The sequence below is a fragment of the Chrysemys picta genome, chromosome 10 (genome assembly GCF_011386835.1).
Source record: "Chrysemys picta bellii isolate R12L10 chromosome 10, ASM1138683v2, whole genome shotgun sequence".
NCBI lineage: Eukaryota > Metazoa > Chordata > Testudines > Emydidae > Chrysemys > Chrysemys picta.
In genome coordinates this window covers 73,873,770-73,894,507 of record NC_088800.1, presented here as the reverse complement: position 1 = coordinate 73,894,507, position 20,738 = coordinate 73,873,770, and the positions used below count along the sequence as shown (strand labels likewise).

General features: G+C 38.3%; 1 protein-coding gene across 9 annotated transcripts in view; it reads right to left on the bottom strand.

The window, feature by feature from the left end:
- TRRAP (transformation/transcription domain associated protein) overlaps positions 1–20,738 on the bottom strand; it is a 153,997-nt gene that overhangs the window by 95,340 nt on the left and 37,919 nt on the right. For 5 of the 9 annotated variants that reach the window (XM_008164651.4, XM_024102353.3, XM_024102352.3 and 2 more), the window contains exons 24-40: positions 20,405–20,604; positions 19,289–19,506; positions 18,963–19,160; positions 18,025–18,285; positions 15,854–16,015; positions 13,883–13,979; positions 12,003–12,124; positions 10,020–10,190; positions 8,637–8,705; positions 5,428–5,481; positions 5,269–5,289; positions 4,034–4,153; positions 3,592–3,711; positions 3,144–3,308; positions 1,463–1,644; positions 988–1,186; positions 218–346 (exon numbers count right to left, since the gene is read on the bottom strand). In XM_008164651.4, coding sequence (XP_008162873.1) covers positions 218–346; positions 988–1,186; positions 1,463–1,644; positions 3,144–3,308; positions 3,592–3,711; positions 4,034–4,153; positions 5,269–5,289; positions 5,428–5,481; positions 8,637–8,705; positions 10,020–10,190; positions 12,003–12,124; positions 13,883–13,979; positions 15,854–16,015; positions 18,025–18,285; positions 18,963–19,160; positions 19,289–19,506; positions 20,405–20,604 — 2,488 coding nt within the window. The remainder of the gene's footprint in view (positions 1–217; positions 347–987; positions 1,187–1,462; positions 1,645–3,143; positions 3,309–3,591; positions 3,712–4,033; positions 4,154–5,268; positions 5,290–5,427; positions 5,482–8,636; positions 8,706–10,019; positions 10,191–12,002; positions 12,125–13,882; positions 13,980–15,853; positions 16,016–18,024; positions 18,286–18,962; positions 19,161–19,288; positions 19,507–20,404; positions 20,605–20,738) is intronic. The other 4 variants (XM_042853181.2, XM_024102356.3, XM_042853179.2 and 1 more) reach the window with 3 other exon arrangements.

Genomic DNA, 20,738 nt, shown 5'->3' with positions numbered 1-20,738 from the left:
GTAACTTGAGTATTTGTAATCTCATTCTAGCTCCTGGTGTATATTTCTCCACAATTCAAAATCATATGAGTCAGTGTAATTGACCACTTATATTTAGAGAAAGCCCTGGCCAGAAGTAGCAAGAATAATTCAGATCAGGATTGAAATGTCAATCAACTTCGGTACATTTATTTTATTTTTTGCCTTTCAATTCTTTAAAGCTAGCAGGGATGGATACCTTTGTTATAAAAACACTGGTGATACTTTCTGGATTATCTCCTTCTGGGTTGGGTGGTCCCAGAAGTTGTTCTCCTTCTGCCTTTTCAAAACTATACAAGAATGCAGGATTCAAGATATGCTGCAGAACCTACAAACCAGAAATGGAAGAAGTTAATACTATGCTATTAAGTTCTCTAAATAAAACAATTACTTAATAAAGCTATCTGGATTATTTCTGATTACGGACAAAACCAATGCACTGCAGCTTCAGAGCCTCTTGAAGTTCTCTCTTTCAAACTTAGAGACTGCATGTAAAAAAGCCTGGACAGATTATTTTTTTTATTGGGGGGGCGAGGCTGGGGGACGACGACACAAAAATTGGCTTCCTAGAAAGGGCAGATTAAGGGTTTGTCTACACAGCCTGCAGTCTGGATTTTTGGTATGGACTACAGAATGCACTAGCACGCTGTTCTGTAACGACCTTTTAGTTCACGCCCGTTGTTGACCACATGTGGGAGTTAGAGCACAGCACGCTAGTGCACTCTGCAATTTAGTCCAAACTGCAGGGCCACCTAGGCATAACCTAAGAAATGCTCAACTTTGAAAGTTAGAGGAATTGCTGACTCCATCTGTTATTGGTCTTCCACGTATATGGTATTTTCACATAATTGGCTCTGCCAATTACTGAACTCTTTTTGACATTTAAGCAAGCAAGGTTTGTTGCCCTAGTTCCCAAGATGAGAATTAAACCTAAATATCAGCCTATTTTGATGTAATTGCTTTACTTACCTTGGCTTTCAGCTCATCTCCAAAGTTTGGGTCATTGAAGTCTACAAACCGGAAGAACAGAGCCCGTTTTTGGGAAATACTATAGTTTTTTGGGATTTCTTCTTCCATGTATTCCTTTAAGAAAGTCATATTGCAGAGAAAACGGCCTGTAAAAGCTCGAAGCAGCTGGAAGAGCAATTCTATATCACCATAATTCCTTCTGGAAAAGGAAACAATTAAAATCTCTTGTGAGAAACTGGTATCAGACTATTCTGTTTGATAACTTGGTGGAGGAGTCATCATTGCTTTTAAACATGCACAGTTAAAAAAACCCAGGAGTTGCTAAAAGTAGTCTTGGTTCTAATGGCAGCATGAAGGAGCAACTTTCAGTTTGTTCTTCCACACAGCATTATGCAGCAGTTTTATTTTGAAAGTACAGAAAAGATATACACAAACAGAAAAAAAATGGATTTGATCAATAAATAGTTCTACATACTTGCAGTAATTCAATAAGCAGTATGCCAGTAGCTTCGGTTCTTTCCAGTTTGTTGCAGCCATATTCTCCTTACGATGTCTTTCTTGAAAAGCTTCGCTTACCCACACACGTCTTAACTGACTCACTAAGGAATGCTGATTTGCCAACCAACATTCATCATTCTTAACTATAATACTTATGATCTGTCAAAAACAAACAAGACAAATAAATCTATTAGACATATATCTAATAATAGCAATCAGAGAGACAAGGTGGGTTAGTTAATATCTTTTATTAGACCAACTTCTGTTGGTAAAAGAGACACTCTTTCGAGCTTATGCAGAGCACTTTTTCTGGTCTGGGAAACAAGCTGTTAACGGGCCACTTCACCTTGAATGGTCCCTTAGAACAGTGGTTGTCAAATTTATTTGATTGTGCCCCCCCCACACACCTTTTCTCAGTGTCTGTAGTCCTTTGCGCCCTCTTCCCTTCCGCTCCTTCCACACAAGTACATATACCACCACCCAGCTCTGAAGGCAGCACGGAGAACAGTGGCTGCTGGCCAGGCGCCCAGCTCTAAAGGCAGACCGACTTCTCATGCCCCCTCCAGAATACATTCTGTGCCTCCAGCCCCCCCAGTTTGAGAACCTCTGCCTTAGCTTAGCATAAGTAGTTAGCACATATGCTATTTGTTTGACCTTGTATTTAACTGACACTCTTCGTACCTTTCCCAGACCAGGGGAAGAGCTCTGTGCAACTTGAAAGCTTGTCTATCTCACCAACAGAAGTTGGTCCAATAAAAGATATTACCTCACTCACCTTGTCTCTCAAATACAAGTTGTCCACATATACTTTAAGGAACCACTCAAGGTGAAGAGGCTCATTAACATCTCTCCAATCACCAGGGGTGGGGTGGGGAAAAGGGAGTGGGGTGGGGGAAAGCTGTGGGGAGGTTTAGTGGGTTACAGATTGTTGTAATAAGCCATAAATCCAGTGCCTCTATTAAGTCCATGCTTTTTAGTGTTTAGCAAAGTTATGCATTTAAGCTCCCAGGCTTGAAGGTGCCTTGAAGCTTAAATTTATAAAACTTTGCTAGACACTAAAAATATGAAATGTGTTAACTACTTATGCTAAACAATCTGTTCCACTTTGCATTTAGCTGTGACACTGAGTATGCTTCCCAGACCTGAAGAAGCTCAAAAGTTTGTCTCTCTCACCAACAGAAGTTAATCGAATAAAAGATATAACCTCACCCATATTGTCTCTCTAATATCCTGGGACCAACACAGCTACAAGAACACTCCATAACAGCAATCTTGAGATACAGGGACACATTTCAGATTGATTTAGGGCTAAATATGGTTCTACAAAAATTGTCCATAGAAACACTGCCATGAATTCATTTTCTTTTTAGCTCCAATGAAAGATATAATTTTTAAAAAGTTTAAACATCCCTATTCAGCATTGGCAGCATTATGCTAGTAAATGAGAAACAGAAGAGTCAAACTGACTGTCTATTTTCTTTAAGCCAAGTAAAATGCAACAAGTAAACTGGCAGGTGAAAGGGAAATTCGATTTTTTTAAACTGTTTTACAAATCTACTAATACATATGTGACATTACTCAGTGTATCTATTGTCAGCATCCCTTTAAACAGATTTGAACTATCCATGACAACATTTGTGAAAACAGCAATTAAATACCTTGATAGCCTGAAACTGAAGATCAAGACGCAGTGTGCTGGTGCTTGGTGATCCAGGCCTAACAGCAGCTTGGGTGCCACCAGGTAACAGTAAAGTGATAAATCGATTTGGATTAGCTGCCAGGACATCTCGTAAAGGCTTCGCATCTTTGTGTTTTAAAAAACTCTGGAGAAGGGCAACCAACCATTATAGGAATAAATTTTAAAGAAAAAACATACCAAAGGTTGTATCATCATACACAGTTGTATATACATGTTCAGTTTACTTATACCACTTAGACTTAATGCATTTTAATTTTGTGCCTCAATTTAATAGTCATAAAAAGGTGCCAAATCAACTGTCCTCAAGACTGAAGTCCAGTATTTTGTCTGACAGTCAGAATAATGGTAAAAAGGTACATGAATAACTTCTAATTTATCAAAATTGGACTATTGTTCGCAGATATTACCATGAACATTCTGCTCCACTGTGGATCGTTTAAAGTCGCTTCCATCATGAACAGCTCAACAGTCTGGGATGGATGACGCGTCAGAAACTTTATCAGTGGTTCTCTGAATGGACTGCCCGCCTGAAACATTCATAATGTTTTAATTAAAATTATTTCCCTTTATTCAATTTATCCATTCCTCTCATATTATCTGGCAAAGAATAGAGCACTGAAGTTAGCATGTGTACAGGTGTAAAATGAATTTGTTAGCAACCACAACCACCCCAAAGTCTTAAAACAACCAAGTATTATCAGTCTTAAAAGATGAGAATTTGTCACAAATCAATTTTTATACCAAATAATCCTACACAGGTGGCTGGAACAATTAAAAAACCCCACTTAAAATGGGAGTATTATAAAAGCAATAAAAGGAGCAATTAGCGAAATTAAACTCCACTTTTACCTCTATCAACATAGCCCGTTCTGTTTTCATCACAACTTCCAGCAAAGGTTTAACCAGAGTCTGAGGAGCAGCTGGGATCAGATGAAATAGGTTTATGATTGCTGAACAAATCTTCATTTCCTACAGATAAAAATAAACATTATCAAAATAAACTAACAATTCCTAACTAAACGTACAAACATATTACCACAGATCTTACCATGACTACATTTTTCTATCTATATATTAGCACAGCTGGCAAACAAAAGCAAGGAGTTAACATATAAGCAGCAACTACTTACCCCAGTACATGGAAGGAATCTGTCCTGAGGAAATATATTTCCCCCCCCATTTTGGTATCATGTTTTTGTAGGCATATTTTATTTATTTACTTTGTTTCTTTAGTGATATTTTAATATTAAAGCTAGACTGTGTGTAATGAGAATGGTGATGAGGGGAGTTATGAGGACTCATTGCGGGACTATATTGAATGCTTCACACTTCAAAAATCCAAACTAGCAGCTCAAAACAATTTCCCATACGCATTCCACAACAGCAGAATAGGAATGAAGGAAAAGAACTCTCCCATCACTGTTCAATGCACGTTGCATATGGCTGGCTATTTTTAAAAACAGCTTTGCTCTCCCATCAAATATTTATTCTCCTAAATGTCTGAGCAAATTTCAGGATTTCTTTTTAAAATTGTGTAGTTTAAATGTGTTTTATATTTTCCTAGGGCAATGAACTGTATTTTCTATTCAGAGTGGGAGTATTACTTAACGAATAGTATTCAAGGAACCAAACGAAGAGGGAAAAAAAAAAATCCATTTCTAACAGACACTATGCACCATGTTTGTAGTGGGATATTATTGGTGTTTTTTAAACTAAATTTAAATACAAAGCATTAAGGCCCCCAAACTTGTAATCTGATCTGCACAAGCAGGTCCTTGGGGCCGCCTACACAGGGCACACTGCCGGACTGGGGCTTAAATTTATAAAATCCATTCAAATTATTAGATCCCTTGGAAAGCACTTAAAAGTTCTGCTCCAAACTTCCTAGTACAAAACATGCTGAACATCCTTCACAGCAATGTTACTAAAACAACTCTGCCACAGACAAACATAGGACAAGTCACAGCACTGCACTCAAAGGCACAATGCACTCTGCCCATTACATAACAATACAGCTAACATATCACAGCAAAAACCAAACACAACAACAAAGAACCTCCTGGGGCCTCCACTGAATTTCTCACCTCTACCCCTTCCACGGCAGGCTGAACCAAAACAAAAATTACAGCATGAAAAAAAAAAAAAAAAAAAAAGAAGAAAAAAAAACACAAAAATGTAAAAAAAGTTTATGCTATTCTTCAGATTGCAGTCAGAAACTGACTTTAATAGGGTTATGTTCTCACCTCAAACTGACAGAATGGAGACAACGAACATCTCCCGCACTCTGAAATGCTCTCCTGAGGATGGGGAGGAAAAGCATCTTTTTTTTTTTTCTATTTGTACATTGTTTACATATAATTTCCCATATACTCGTGCACAATTAAAATATTAGGGATGAACAAGACAGTGGAAACAATATTCAGATATCTTCAGAGACAAGTATTGCCCACGCAGACAACAAAAACCTTCAATGCTTAAAATATCAGACTACACAAGTTCTTTTAATGGACTTCAGCCCTCCCCCAAAACAAAAATTCATATTTTCACTTAAGCAGCATTGTTGATTGGTGGGCGGGGGAATTGTTGCAACCTGCTTAATCAAAAAAGTTACTTTATCTATTTCATATGCAGTAAGGAAAGACTAGCTTTTTTAAATGAAGCTTTTAAGCAGCAGATCCATTAATTAAAAATTCATTTCCACTTGGAAGGCAATTTTATTTTTTTTTATTTTTTTTTACTGCTAGTCACACATAATCAGGGCTACATTAGGCTACAAATGGGCTGTTTTAAGTGGCAAGGATGAAGGATCAAAAAAGCTAAATAATTCTGGCTCCCTTACTTTATACCTGAGGTTTACCTTGGCAGAATTTACATCATTATAAATCAGTTTTTAACTGATATTTTTAGCCTTTTTAAGTATACAAGTGCCATTTCTTTTCCTTGAAAAATGCAGGCCTTGTGGAATTTTGCAGTAAAGTATTTTACTAGAAGGCAAAATGATTAATATCTTGTCAGCTAATCAAAGTGTTCAGAATTCTGAGAACTGCATGACAACCGAGATATCAAAACAAGAGTGCTCAAAAAGAGCATGGAGTCCTATTTACCACCTCATCCCAATTTATAGATGAAGAGAAAAGGATAAAAATTGCTTAAGGTCATTTAAAAAAAAATTTTTTTTAAAGGAATAGTGCCGCAAACCACCCTTGAATCCTCTCACCTAGCAAGCTGATGTGCTTCTTTTTCTCAGCCTGTAAATCTCCACTGAAGTTATCATTGCCTCCTGAAGCTAGCATTCACAATCAGTTTGTATAATACAAGGCCCTTCAAGAACCACTTCACACTAATAGAAATTTGCTTTTAATGTGAACCGGTGAAATTTTGGAGTCCACTAACCCCAAGAAGAAACAAGTATTAATGCTACAATTGATCCTCTTGACTAATTAACCTCACCCCGTTTCTCTCTTAGGAGATGAAGTTACAAAAACATCTCATATATGGATGCATGAAGAACATCTGCTGTGTAAACTGTGTGAAGATCAGTGTCAAAGTGTATTTTCTTCAATTTACTAATATTTGTAGTATTAAGGACTCTTTTGAGATGAACATCTAATAAAAAAGTAAAATTTAAGACAATTATCTTTTTTTAATCAATCAAATCTTTTTTAACTTAAGTGTCGTCAGAAAAACGCTATTTGAAAATGTTGAACATGTGTCAAACATTCACAACTTTGTTTGAAATAGCTTTTTCTCCACCACAATTTTTTTGTTCTTGGGGGGAGGGGGTTGTTTAAAACACAAAAAATACATAGAGACAAAAGATTGTGACAGAAAACATTAAAAGCAAAAGAATTCACAGCTGAGTGAAATATGTCTAATACAGAGATCGGCAACCTTTCAGAAGTGGTGTGCCGAGTCTTCATTTATTCACTCTGATTTAAGGTTTCACGTGCCAGTAATACATTTTAATGTTTTTAGAAGGTCTCTTTCTATAAGTCTATAATATATAACTAAACTATTGTTTTATGTAAAGTAAATAAGGTTTTTAAAACATTTAAGAAGCTTCATTTAAAATTAAATTAAAATGCAGAGCCCCCCGGCCCGATGGCCAGGACCCGGGCAGTGTGAGTGCCACTGAAAATCAGCTCACGTGCCGCAGGTTGCCTACCCCTGGTCTAATATGTAGAGAGAATTAGACAAAGAACTGTTCCAGTGGTGCCCCACTGTGGACTGAAAGACAACTACTATAAAAGACTCAACTATATCTATAATCATCGGGAGTGGGAAAAAATGGATCCCAATAGAAGTCTATAGAAACCCATAGCAGTGCACTGGAATAAATAAATATTAGTATTTTGGCAAACATGCATGCACAGTAGCCTACTTTTAAGTCTTAATGCAAACAAGAAATTAACCCAATCTGATTACAAAATATCTAACTTCACTTCAGAAGTGATGACCAATTTAGATTTGAAGTTAGCTTTTTGATGGGACAGAGAAAAAGTAGTTAAAAAAAATCATTTCAATCTACTGATTTCTTGAAACGCAAACAGCCAGCCCAATTTAGTTCTAATCTGAAACAAAACAAAACAGATTCCTTCCTAGTTTGGAAGTTTAGAGAAAGTGATAAATCTTTACCCCTAGTAGAAATTACTGGTATAGTTCCTAATAGAACTGCAGACACAATACAAACTATAGCACTGAATGTGATAATTATTTCTACAAGTATAGTATTATAGAACACACTTTGCCTTTAAACTATGCAATTTTCAGTTTGAAGGAAACTTAATTCCCACATTTCAAACTATCACTTCCCACAACAAACTGACCTTAATTAAACAAAATTTTAAAATGTAGATTTCAAAAATCATATTTAAGATGGAAGGGGGAATGTTATATGTAGTATAAATTTGCTGACAAAATATGACATGAACATCCAGCATATTAACTGAAAACGAAACTATAAAACGAAGCTGAACTATTAAAAAAAATGGACTATTGAGAAATTTTGGCACTGATCATGTAATCTGGTCCATATAGGCAGATCCCTCAGAAGTCAATGGGTGTCTGTCCATCCAGCCCTCACTGCAGGATTAGGGCCTACGAAACTGCGCACACTGGATGAAATTCACCCCACTATACAGGATCCCACCAAAGATTCTCCACACCATTTCAACTTCAGAGCAAAAGTGCTGAGACACTTGTACATGCACTATCTTTGCCAGGTGAATTTTAGTCACTGTAAATACCAATTTAAAATGCGAGTCAAAAGCTTCCTGTATTAGGATCTGTCACAAATATTTCAAAAAAGTAATTTTATGCAGCCTTGTAACAAAAACCTCAGTGGATACCCAGTTATGGTAACATTTACGGTTGTAGGATTTCTGTATTTGATAAAAGTTTATATTGCTTACTTCTGCTTCTCCCTCCCCCATAAAAGGAACCATTAACTTACATTTCCATCACTCCTCTGTCCTCCTTTGTGTGTAATTACTACCACTTCCATCCATTTACGCAGGTGTTGCTGTGGGGAAATCCAACATCAGTATGATTACTCTAATTTTACAGTTCCAGTTATGAAAGCCACAGCAAGATTTTATACTAGATAAAGTGGATGTACAGCCTGATTTTTGAGGGAAGCAAACTAAACAGCTGTCAGTAGTTAGTTCAGCTCCCTTGATTGGAGAGGTTAGCTTGCTGTTTGCGACGCACCGGTTTGCAACCTACAGGTCTTGTAAGACATTCAACTGCTTCTAAACTGACCAGGTACCTGCAGAGGCCAAAAGAGCTTTTAAACCTGTGCTTGATTGGAAGGTTGCAAGCTTTTCGTTTGACCTTACTACAATTATCCATACCTTTGTCACTTCTAGATTGGAGTACTAATACTCCTACCTGGGGCTACATCTGAAGTCCATTAGGGAACTTTAGCTAGTGAAAAATGCAGCAGGTCTCCTTTCTTAGAGGTTCTTTCCACAGGGAGTGGATTACACAGGCATAGCAAAATCTAATGGCTGCCAATTCATTCCTCATGTGGTATCACAGCAGCTGAGGTCACCTGAGGGTGTTAAAAGCCCTCAACTCTAGAACTACCTTCACCACTTCATCCAACGGAGCCCAAATCCACTGACCTTTAAGACCTGCTGCAAGGTATGTGTTCCCCAATTTTCAAAAAAAGGGATGGATACGAAAGTGCGCATGTGGGTTGAACGGGAAGATATTTATTTAGTCTGATAGGCAAAAGGGAATGGGTGTTCATATTTGGTAATTGTTTTGTACATGGTTTAATGTACAACTCTCATAAATCAACGACCACGTATGATCATTCATCTCCTAGGTATTAGAGCCCCTGACAAAAAGATACAGGCAAATGTTTTAGGAATCCAAATACAAAAGATAAAGGCAAGACCACCATCATTTTAGCATTCAAAGAGATGCCAGCCTGCCCACGAAATGTTATCCTGCTGAAAAGGGAAAAGCAAGTTTCCAAGATAATGTTTACCACAGTATCCTGGCAACACCACGTTTAGAGAGAAATCTGTCCAAAGAGATTTCAGTATAATTAAGTTTGACTTCATTAGAAGAAGAAAAAGGATTGTTTGTTGTTTTCCTTTTCACTTAACTAAGCCTCCTTAGAAATGATGGTTTTCATCAAATTCTAATCATGCAAACATTTCCAAACACAAATTAATATACATGAATTGTAAAGCATGGACACCTTTTGTACAATCTATTAATTAAATCACTAATAAACTGCTCTTTTAATCTTCAATTTTGTGGATGTCAGTTAAAAAGGAGAGTTCTTCTAGGAACATTAAAAAAAAAGGGGGATTGGACTTACCATCATCTGATCACAGAACTTGTCATTAAAGGAGTTTGGAAAAAGTCTAGTGACAGAAGTCAGACGGTTCACAACATTCAGTGTCAAGCTTCGATAATCTCCCAACATCATGAGCAATGGTCTCATGTGTGTGTGAATTTGATCTACTTCTATTGTAGCTCCTTCCAAAAACTGCAAGGAAGTAAAGCATGGAATCACAACAGAAATAAAAGAAAATTCAGTTACTTCTGTACAAACACACACTTACAAAAAGTAACTCTGCAGAACTGGTTTCATATTTTTAAAGTTCACAATAAAATGGCTATACAATAAAAAAATGGTTCAACAAATGTTTGGTTTTAAAAAATGCTTTTGGTGGTAGGATGGAGGCTTATGAAGAACATGTTTAATCCTGATACATTGCTCAGTTTACAGAATGTGCTGCAAACAAGAGATTCAGTTAACAGGATTTTATTCCTATAATATTGTTAACTGTGGAGTTATAAAATTCTGACTGGGGAAGAAGTATATAATTATTTAATTTCCTTCTCATTTAACCAGCAGTTTTAAAAATGCAACAGAAAAAGATCTTAACTGAGAGGTAAAAGACACTCAGGCTTTATGTTACAAGCAAAACCACATGTTTGGGACCCTGGTCATAATAAACACAGCTAAGTTTTGTTCACATATTAGCTTTTTTCACAACAAACCAAACATCAGTGTGTGTCTCCACCTATCCATGTTGCCTAACTACATTTCAAAGGAGCATTACAGGAGAATCTGGGCTGCAATCTATAAGGCCTTAGCAGGTGACAGCAACAAGAGGAAAGTTACAGAGGGGCACCAGAAGTACTCTTTAGGATATCCTACTGCAAAGGGAACTTGAGAATGGATAAAAATCACCCAAATCAGATCCACAAGCACAGTTGGAGGTTTTGCCTATATTAAAAAAAAAAAAAAAAACAGTATGCACAACAGTTTACAGGAGGACAGCTATGTGCTATCTTATGCCACAGACAAGGGCAAAATACTGCAAGCTGCCATACTCCACTGAAGAAAGGACTGTGGAGAATCTATATTTAGGGCCAGCCATATCAGTAACTGGTTACAAACTCAGTTAAAGCTGTAGGGCCAGATTCTCTGCTGAAATCCCGAGGTCATTTTGCACTGCCCCAGTAGAGCAAAGGGGTTGGAATCTGGCCACAGTTGGATAGTAGGGATTTCCTCTGGTGTAACTGAACCCCTTGCTAGCATGAAGCTGGTGAAGGCAGCTCCTGCACCAACTACTCCCACACTCCTGCCAGAGGAGAAGAGAGAAGGGGCTTTAGAAGAGGTCAGGAGATGATCCTCTACCAGTGGCAAAAGTTATTTAAGCCTCTTAGCTGCTCTAACTCTTGCCAGGGCCAGTCCTCATAATCAGGGAGCTATAACCAGCTCTGGCATCACCACAGAAAGGAATCTGATCCATAGTATACACATGACCTACAAATCTGTGGATCATTGACATTATTGGTGTGAAACTTATCCTGTGTAATATGCTATGAATACCTGCCCCTCATAATAAAGTAGATACTGACTATGAATAGTAAACACTTAAAAAGATATTTAGTGTAATTATTAATATTTAGTATTAATTAAAGCTATGTTAGAGATCGATCAGCACAAGGTAAGCATAATGCTAATTTTTTTGATTGGGAGCAGTTGACACATCCATAAAACTTTGAAACAAAGCTGAATATATTTAGTCCAAAAGAAAAATATGCTTCCTGGCTAAGAGCCTCTATGCCTGGTTTCCACCAGAGGAAATTTTTATGGGCAAGATCAAATCCTCCCTCAAAACACTTCATAGAAACAATGAAAGCAACTTAATTATACTGGTGCCACCCTAACACAAACAGAGCAGCCATTAATCCCAGTAGAAATTCTACTTCCTTGTTACACTGCTTCTTGGGAAAAGCATAAAGAAAGACCAACACAAAGCAGCATTATTTTAATATCACTAACCTTTCTCATACATGCCTCGCCCGCCTCCTGCAGTTCATTATTTGTTGAGTTAAGTGCCTTGAAAAGTGCAGCAATGATTTTCTCTCTAGACTGAGGTAAGTAATTACAGGCAGCTAAAGCATCTGCAAAAATCAAAATATTTGTGTGTTCCTTGTTAACTTGAAATACAGAAGGGAAAGGCCATTTTTTAAAAAATTCTCTTTATGTTTGTTTTATTTCTTCTGAAATTACTGACAGCAACAGCTTTAACATTTTTGCCACAAGCAACAGATATCACAAGAAAAATGAAAGACTGGTGTTACTATTAATATTAATAGTATTTTAAATTTTCTGAGTGTTATTCAAGGAAGTCATTCCAAAAATATTTAGAGTTCTAATCCTTAGGAACTAAAAGCATTACTGTAAATAACTGAACTGAGGAATATTGTCACTGGAATAAACGGTCAGCCAACTTTTGCTCTCCAACACATGCAATCACACTGACTTCAATAAGGTTAGAAGTATGCTAACAGAGAGCAGTATTTTCCTTCCTTGTTAATAATTTATTTTTAATCCAGTGAGAATATATTAACATTGCTGGATATAACATAATTACCGGTAGTTACTTTTCCCAGAGTAAATATTTATGAAGTTCCTCATTTTCAGATCATTTGTATATTTTCTCTCACTCTCTTTTAAATCTGGCAATAAAGCCACACTTGAATTCAAGAAGTTTCAAGATCATTACTGCCTATAGAAGCTCCTGGCTTGCTTCACATTTTCATGTTCTCTCTATAACTGGAACTTATGTGCATTTATTGCGTGTGACTAGGATTACCAACCCTCCTGGTTTAGCCGGGAGTCTCCTGGAATCGGGCTCCATCTCCAGGAGGCTACTGAAGCCAAAACAGGAGACTTTAAGCCACTAAAAATCCGGCGGTGCAACTGAGCTAAAGCAGGCTCCCTACCTGCCTTGGCTCCATGCCGTTCTCAAAAGCGGCCAGGACATCCCTGTAGCCCCTGGGGTGGGGGGAGGGTTTCCGCACACTGCCTCCGCTCTGAGCACCAACTTTGAAGCTCCCATTGGCCAGGAACTGCAGCCAATGGGACCCGTGGGGTCGTTGCCTGCAGGCAGGGGTTGCACATGGAGCCCCCTGCCCTCGCCCCCCCCCACCCCCACCCGAGGCCACAGGGACGTACCAGCCACTTTCAAGAGCAGCACAGAGCCAGGGCAGGTAGGGAGCCTGCCTTAGCCCCGCCGACTGGGAGCCGCCTGAGATAAGCACCGCCCGGCTAGGGTCAGCATCCCAAACCCCCTCCCGTGCCCCCACCCCCTGCGCCCCCTCCTGCACCAAAACTCCCTCCCAGAGTCTGCATCCCTCAATCCCCCCAATCCCCAGCTCTAAGCCCTCTCCTGCACCCTAACTCCCTCCAAGAGCTTGCACCTGCACCCCCAGAGCCCACATCCCCTCCCATACTCCAAACCTCTTCCCCAGTTTGGTGAAACTGAGTGAGGGTTGGAGAGAGCAGGCAATGGAGATGGGGGAGTGGGGAGAGAGTGGGTGGGGCAGGGCCTTGGAGAAGGGGCGGAACCTTGGGGAAGGGGCACGGAAGGGTCTTTGCGTTTGTGTGATTAAATAATTGTCACAAGTAGGGTTGCCAATTATCTGATTCACAGCTTTGAAAACTAAACCCTGTTCATCCACAGAGCAGGTACAGCATTGGCAATGGAAGTGCAGGCTCCCATGTGCTGTCCCCATCATTATCTCCCAAACTATGATCTGAAAAGAACAACTTCCAAGGACTTCAGTCTGCTGAGATTATCTACAAAAGCACAGTCTGCTGCTATTATAAGGAGAGTGTCTGTCTACCACAAGCTATATTTGCATGCTTTAACTTACTTAAGGCTGCAATTCGAAGAGGTACTAGTGATGGAAGACTTTTGTAACATGGTAATTTCATTAAAGCAGCATCTTCAGCCTCACACAAATTCAACAGCTGAAAGTTTAAAAAAAAAAAAAAAAAAGGAGGTTAGCCCAGTGATTATTGCGAAATAATCTTTCCAGTCACGTTTTCAGCATGGCAATAATTCTCTCTACACAGCTCTGCTCTTGCAATTAGCTGCCTTAAGTTATTTTCAAACAAACAATTAGTTTCATTCAAGAGGCTGAAAATACAAGATGTACACAATTCCATACTTGAAAGTGTCAGCCTGCACAATTTCTAAGAACCCTAGTTAGGTTCAGTGCTTTAATTTACTAGTTTACTGGACTCAGATTCAGAAGACCTGGGCTTTATTCCTGGCTCTGCCACTAGCCTGTTGAAGTGATCGTGAGCAAGTTGCTTCGTCTCTCTGTGCCTCAGTTTTCCTATCTGTAAAATGGCGATAAATGATACTAACAACCTTTATAAATGTTTTGAGATCTACTGATGAAAAACACTATACAAGAGCTAGGTATTATTATTAGGACTCCTCTACCTGGTTTATATGATCTGCTCTCTGCATCATTTTTTTCAACTAGGAACAAGAACTAGGTCATTAGCTAGCTCTTTCCCAGGAGACTACCTTTATCAATAGATCATGTTCCATTCCCTAGACTGAGTCTCATGCTCAAGGCCAGGAGGATGTAGAGATACTGCTGAGTTTGTGATTATCTACCTTCATAACCAGGACCTGTAGACAATGACCTGAAGCATCCTCTAGAGAGCAAAGTAGGCTAATGGTCTCCAAAAAGTCCTTCGAGCCCCCCCCAAAAAATCCACTATGGGGATGCAAGTGAGTTTTTGAAGACCGAGGAAGGAGGTTAAACACAGGAAACAGAAAATATTTTTTTGGTGGCGGAGGGATTTTGTCCTTGAGTGCAGGAGGGTCTAAGGAGGTGAGAGGATAGTACTTAATACCTAGAGGAGGAAAAGAATGCCACTTACTATACTTGGCTTTTTAGCCTCTTCTCTTCCACTGCAGACACCCTGCACCCTTCTCCCTATCGTAAAGAGGAAATATGGGCCGCATCTGTCTAGATGCGCCACCAATGTGCCTCTCTATTGTGCAAGTTTGGTGTTGGGGACCCTTCACAAGCAAGAAGTGTGTTGGGGCATTGCAGAGTAAGGAATGGACCACCAAGCAGCTAGACAATTATATTGAAACTAAGGTCAGTCCTGATACATTGAGAAAGTCCAGAAAACTGGGGACTGTCTCACAGTTCCGAGAGAATATTCAGTTATCTTTATTTTTAAACTTGCAGATTTATTTCAGTGGAACTTACTTTTAAAAAATATGCAACTACACTCTAAGAAAATTAGCTGGATGTTTCTAAAGCAGAAATCAGTACCGACGGCTGATCTACACACAAATTTATAACCAAATTCAGTTAAAGCAGTCACCAATATAAATTAAACCAATAAACACTTTAAAATTAGTATAACTGCATATATGCTAGGGGGTTGCACCAATTTTGTTAATCAATGTGAACATTGTGTATAAACAAGGCCTGCAACAGTTAAAACTGTGAACTTTCAGTATCAGTTTAACACCTACCTCACTGACATTAAGAACACTCCACACTTCTCAAAGCTATTGTTTTAATTTGCAGATGCAGGCAGACAGCCCTTCATCAGTTCACATTTCAAAGATTATATTCTCATTGAGAACCAAAAAGTTTTTTGTTTTTTTTTAAATGAAAGCTTAAATTCAGCAGAAAATATTGATACCCACAAATGGCAGGGTGAGCCTCAACATACAGCATGCACAGAAATGCTGCATGTTCATTTCCATTGTCCCTATTAATATTGTCAGTGCTTAGACCATTGCTATAGGATATAATATAAATACCTTCAGTTTGAAATGTCAGAATGTACAAAAAGGAAAGTACCTCGGTGTAGAAAACCTTGTGTTCCACAACATTTAGATCCATTGTAAATAGTCGGGGCTGCAGAGTTGTGCAAAATGTGTTCCCCTCCATGAGCCCAATCTGGGCATTTGCAGGCTGATGCCTAAGTAAGTGCTTTTTTGGAGGAACCATGTCTTGGAGAACCTACAAAATATCATTTAGAATAGCGTCTTGATTACAGGGCCTACATGATTATATAAATAGTCTATTAAGAGGATATCAGCTTTGCTCATGTTTCTATCCCTCTCATTATGGCTCTCTCACAATATCTGTTTAGAAATCACTGAGCTGAAAAAGATTTCCTTGAGCCAATGTCATTCACATTAATTTGCTTAACAGGCCATTACATATTCCTATTTTTAACTAATATTTTCTTATTTTTTATGGAATGATTAGCTTTTTGTCATCATGACTATTTCTGACCAACTGAGTAACAGTTACATGTTTCATATGAAAAGATGAAGATCTGCACAAAACTGAAAACATTAAAAACGCACCCCTAGACAAAAGAACTTTGTCAAGATAGTAAATGGATCTATATTCTTTTAAAACATTATTAGAACCCTGTAGATCTAAAAAAAAAAAAAAGATGTCTAAAGTCACAGAAAATTCAGAGATTTAAGGATAAAACATGTTTTAGGTCACGCAATTAGAATACGGTCAGATCCTAAAATGTCAGAATGTATGGAAATACTCATTTACTGGTGGGTTATTACATCAGCCTCTTAGTCTCACTTATCTACCCCTTATCTACCTGTGAGATTCTGACTAATTGCCATTATTAGATGTCATCCCTGTTACATGTCTGAATTACAATACGAAGGTCTCTTGTTGTAAGAGGAGATCCTGTGCAGATCCTTTTGGCCTATTGAAAGCCCACTTGACAAGGTTTTTGAGGGATCCCATGTCATTATCTTCTAAGTGGACAAAAAAGGTGATTTGTGCCTGCATGCAAACTTTGGGGAATTTAACATTGAGGGGGTGGGTGGGGAGAGGCACAGCAAAGTCTGTATGGACCCTGTGTGGAGGGTAACATGAGATCCAGTCTTCAGCTTCTACCCAAAGAATGGGACAAGGCCTACTCTACAATTTCAGGAACTAAATTAACCGGAGTAAAATATATATTTAACTGATTCTGACCTAACAGCCAGACACTATATATGTATATATACAAATCAAATAACAGTCCAACTTTGAAATGTGCTTAGACCAATAAAACCTAACAAAGCTAGATTGGCTTGTGCGATGGACTATACAAACCACACTGGACAACAAGGGGTTAAGGAGCTGCTCTGGGCTCAGCCAGTTCCATCGTGCCACACCTGCAAGACATGCACAGGCTGGAGGAGAAGTTAAAAGAGAAGCAAAACAGCTCACTTGTGGGCAGACCAGCAGAGCAGGAAAGAAAACAGATCAACCCTCAGCTCCTGAGGGAAGGGACTGCCTGATCCCGATACACTCTAAGATGGAGTCATTCCCCCCCTCTCTTGCTAACTCCGTTTATTTGTGTTAATTCCCCTTGCTTTTTGTTTGTGGACTACCCTGAAAGGGGAGAGACTTTGAAGTGACCCTGGCCGACAAACCAAGTCACAGAAAGAGGCAGACTGCAACAGAGGTGGGACAGCCAGCAGCAGTAACCCCCGCAGAGAGTGAGCTGCCACGCCATGCCAAGCCCCCAAGTAGGTGCAAGTGGTGAGCCTACACAGCTTGGTTGCCTCTTTACCACATTAAAGGCTTTTAAAATGTACTAAAATATTCAGTTTAACAATGAAGTTTTAGAACTGTAAACTAGACCACAAAAGACTGTGCAAACCAACTATCACCTTCCTATGGGGAGTGACAACCCCTTACAAACTCACCTCCTTGCATAAGATGTCCGAGGAGAAGTTGGAAAAAAAAAAAGCCTGAAAAGTAGGCTTCAGAGAAAGTTAGCTGCAGTGACTTATTGCACCAGCGGAACATTAGTATAGGGAAAGCTATTATCCTGGACTGCTATCATGAAAGCCATATGAAAAATATCCCAAATTAATAGCACTTTAGAGCTTGTTTCAATAGTGTGAAAACCCTTTCAAAAAGCATTTTACAAAACAAAAACCTTAAGCTATTTTAACATACTTCAGTGTCTCAATGAATCCCCTTTGTGATAACCTCACCTCTTTATGTGGCTCCATAATCACAGTAACACTTTTCCCAGTGACCTGTGCAAGCACTTGCAATGAATGCATGGCTTGCTTTCTTACAGTGGAGTTTGGAGAGGTTACTTCTCGAACCAGGTCATGTGTCACATGATGGAAAGACTTTTCCTGTGCTGCTAGGATTTCTTCTGTTTTTTCTTCATCTTTTAAAGGAGTGGCACATCTAATCAAAAGCTGTTCTAGTGTGGTCTTTGCCATAGCAACAGCTCCATTGGAAACCTAAGAAGACACGGATTTGTTAGTGCTGCTGTTATGCAGATTAGCGACCTTTACAAACACTATGTTCAGTTATGAATGACTGTTCTGCCAGAAATTTAAAGTTAACACACCTTTTTAACCTTTTCCACCTTTCATCCAAAGATAGCAAAGTAGAGTGCTATGCAATTTCATAAATGAAATCCTAAAGCGAGAACACCCTGATTGCTTGGCCAGTGAACAATTCAGGTTTCAGAAAAGGTCAAGAACTCTATTCTCTAAGCATCTACTACTAAACAAGAACTACATTAAAGCTGATCGGTAGCAAGATACACATTTTTCCAGAAGTAGAGTTTAAAATGAAGAAAAATAATGTTTGTCCACTCAAATCACAGCATATTTAATTTATTTTGTTGATTAAAAGTCTGTAGGTCAAATTTAACTCAGAGGTAAGCAATTCCAACAACTTCAGTGGAGTTGTAACCAATAAAACCAGAGCTAAAATTTGACCCAATGTGCTTGAGATCTTCACTAGGTTCAAATAAAAAGACGAACACATTCACAACAACTGTTACGGGTATACTAAACTTTACTTTTAAGTAATAAAAGTCAGATTAGCAAGAGTTTAGTTTGTATAAATTTAACATATGAAGTTCCATAATTTCCCAAACACTCACTGAAATCATCCATACATTAAATACCTCTCCAGTTAGGTCCATCATGACAAATAGCAGTGCCTTGAGGAAAGTCTGCTGGTTCTGGAGGACCCAAATTAAAGGCAGTCGTTCCATGAGGAATTTAATGGACACCACACCTCCTAGTTTAGCATACCAAGCTTGTTCATAACAGCAAGCACATAAACGCTCCACAATGTATGAAAACAAAGGAAGCTGACAAGCCTAAAAATAAAATAAAAAATAAAAAACTGTTAATTATTTAATTCAATCAGCACATCCCATTCCCAGTTTTAAAGCATTCAAGTGCACTATTGAACAGGCTAAAACTAAACAATTAAAGATTATATTACCCTTTCCTTCGAACCCAGAATAATGCTTGCAACATCGAATATCACAGCGAGAGCCACTTCCCCTATCTTGCAGAGCTCCTTCTCCTCATATGCCATACAGATGGCTATGGCATCAATAAGTACCAAAGGATCCATTCCTTTTGATCCATTTTCTTCACTGTGAAACATGGCTGTGCTGGACTGGCTTCCAACCTGATAGCACTGCAGCAAAAAAGGGCCTACCATTTGTATTGGAGGGGGGAAAAAAGAACAGATAATGGATACTTCAGCATTAACAATCTTCTCTGATCAACCCATTGCAAAACTAATGAAAATTATGACTATTTGCATGTAAATGAATTGTCATAATTTTTTTAGTTTTTAAATGAAAACTTATTTGAAATATTTTCTTGCCTTTAATTCGGTGACTATGTACGTCACTATGAAATTAAAACTAAGAATATTAAAGTAAAATTACATTTAAGTATCTTGAAGCATTAGCTTACAGCATCTCTTTTTTTCCCCATCACTTGAACTATATAAAAAGGTACAAACCACGGTTTATTAAGTTACGTTTTATAAGTGAAAGATACTGCATTACTCTTCATTATTTACACAATTCCTTTTCTGGTCCTTCAAAAATTAAAAGAAAACAAAAGAAAATGTACCCAAATCCCAACATGTGGGGAGGGAGTGGGTGGAAAGTCTATAACAAAAATTTTGCATTTAAGGTTACAAATGCTTTCTACATCGGTTGATATCAAAAATATACATAGCTCAGAGTTTTCAAAAATGGTCTGTTTAGTTATAACTTGTGCACATTTCATTGTGTTTAATTGTCTATTTTAAAAATATCATTAAGTTATAACTTTGTTTCAACTTTAAAAAATAGTTTTGTAAGTATCGCTTACAAAACTATTTTTTAAAAGTCGAAACAGTTAAGTAACAGAAGAGAAAGAGTAAGCATATTCAAATAGGTGTTGTAACAATAATATAATTAAGAAACATAACTAAGAACTTAATGTAACCAACTTCAATTTTTTGCCCTTTTTTAGGCAATAATTTATTGCAAAAGACTAAAACTTTCTTCTCCGATCCCCCAACAGTTCATGACATTTCTATTCTGCATTTACTCACCACATTGCTGAGCTACTGCCACCATTGTGTAATGGCGGATTAGGCTGGCTACAAAAGGCAGAGCACTAGGTCGCAGATCTTTGATGACTGCTGACATGAAGGCACCTGTCAATGCCTGTTCAAATGTTTTACGGGCAGGAGTATCCTGTGCTTTGTACCGATGTGAAATAATTACACTGGGTATGGACTTCTCAGTAAAGCTGAAAAGACAAAAATTATATCTATATTATAATCCTAAACTACCATGCCAACAGTTCAACCATGACCATCAAGGACTTAATTTACAGTTTGTTCCTGACTTCTAACCCCCACCCCCTCATTCTGATAAAGCTAG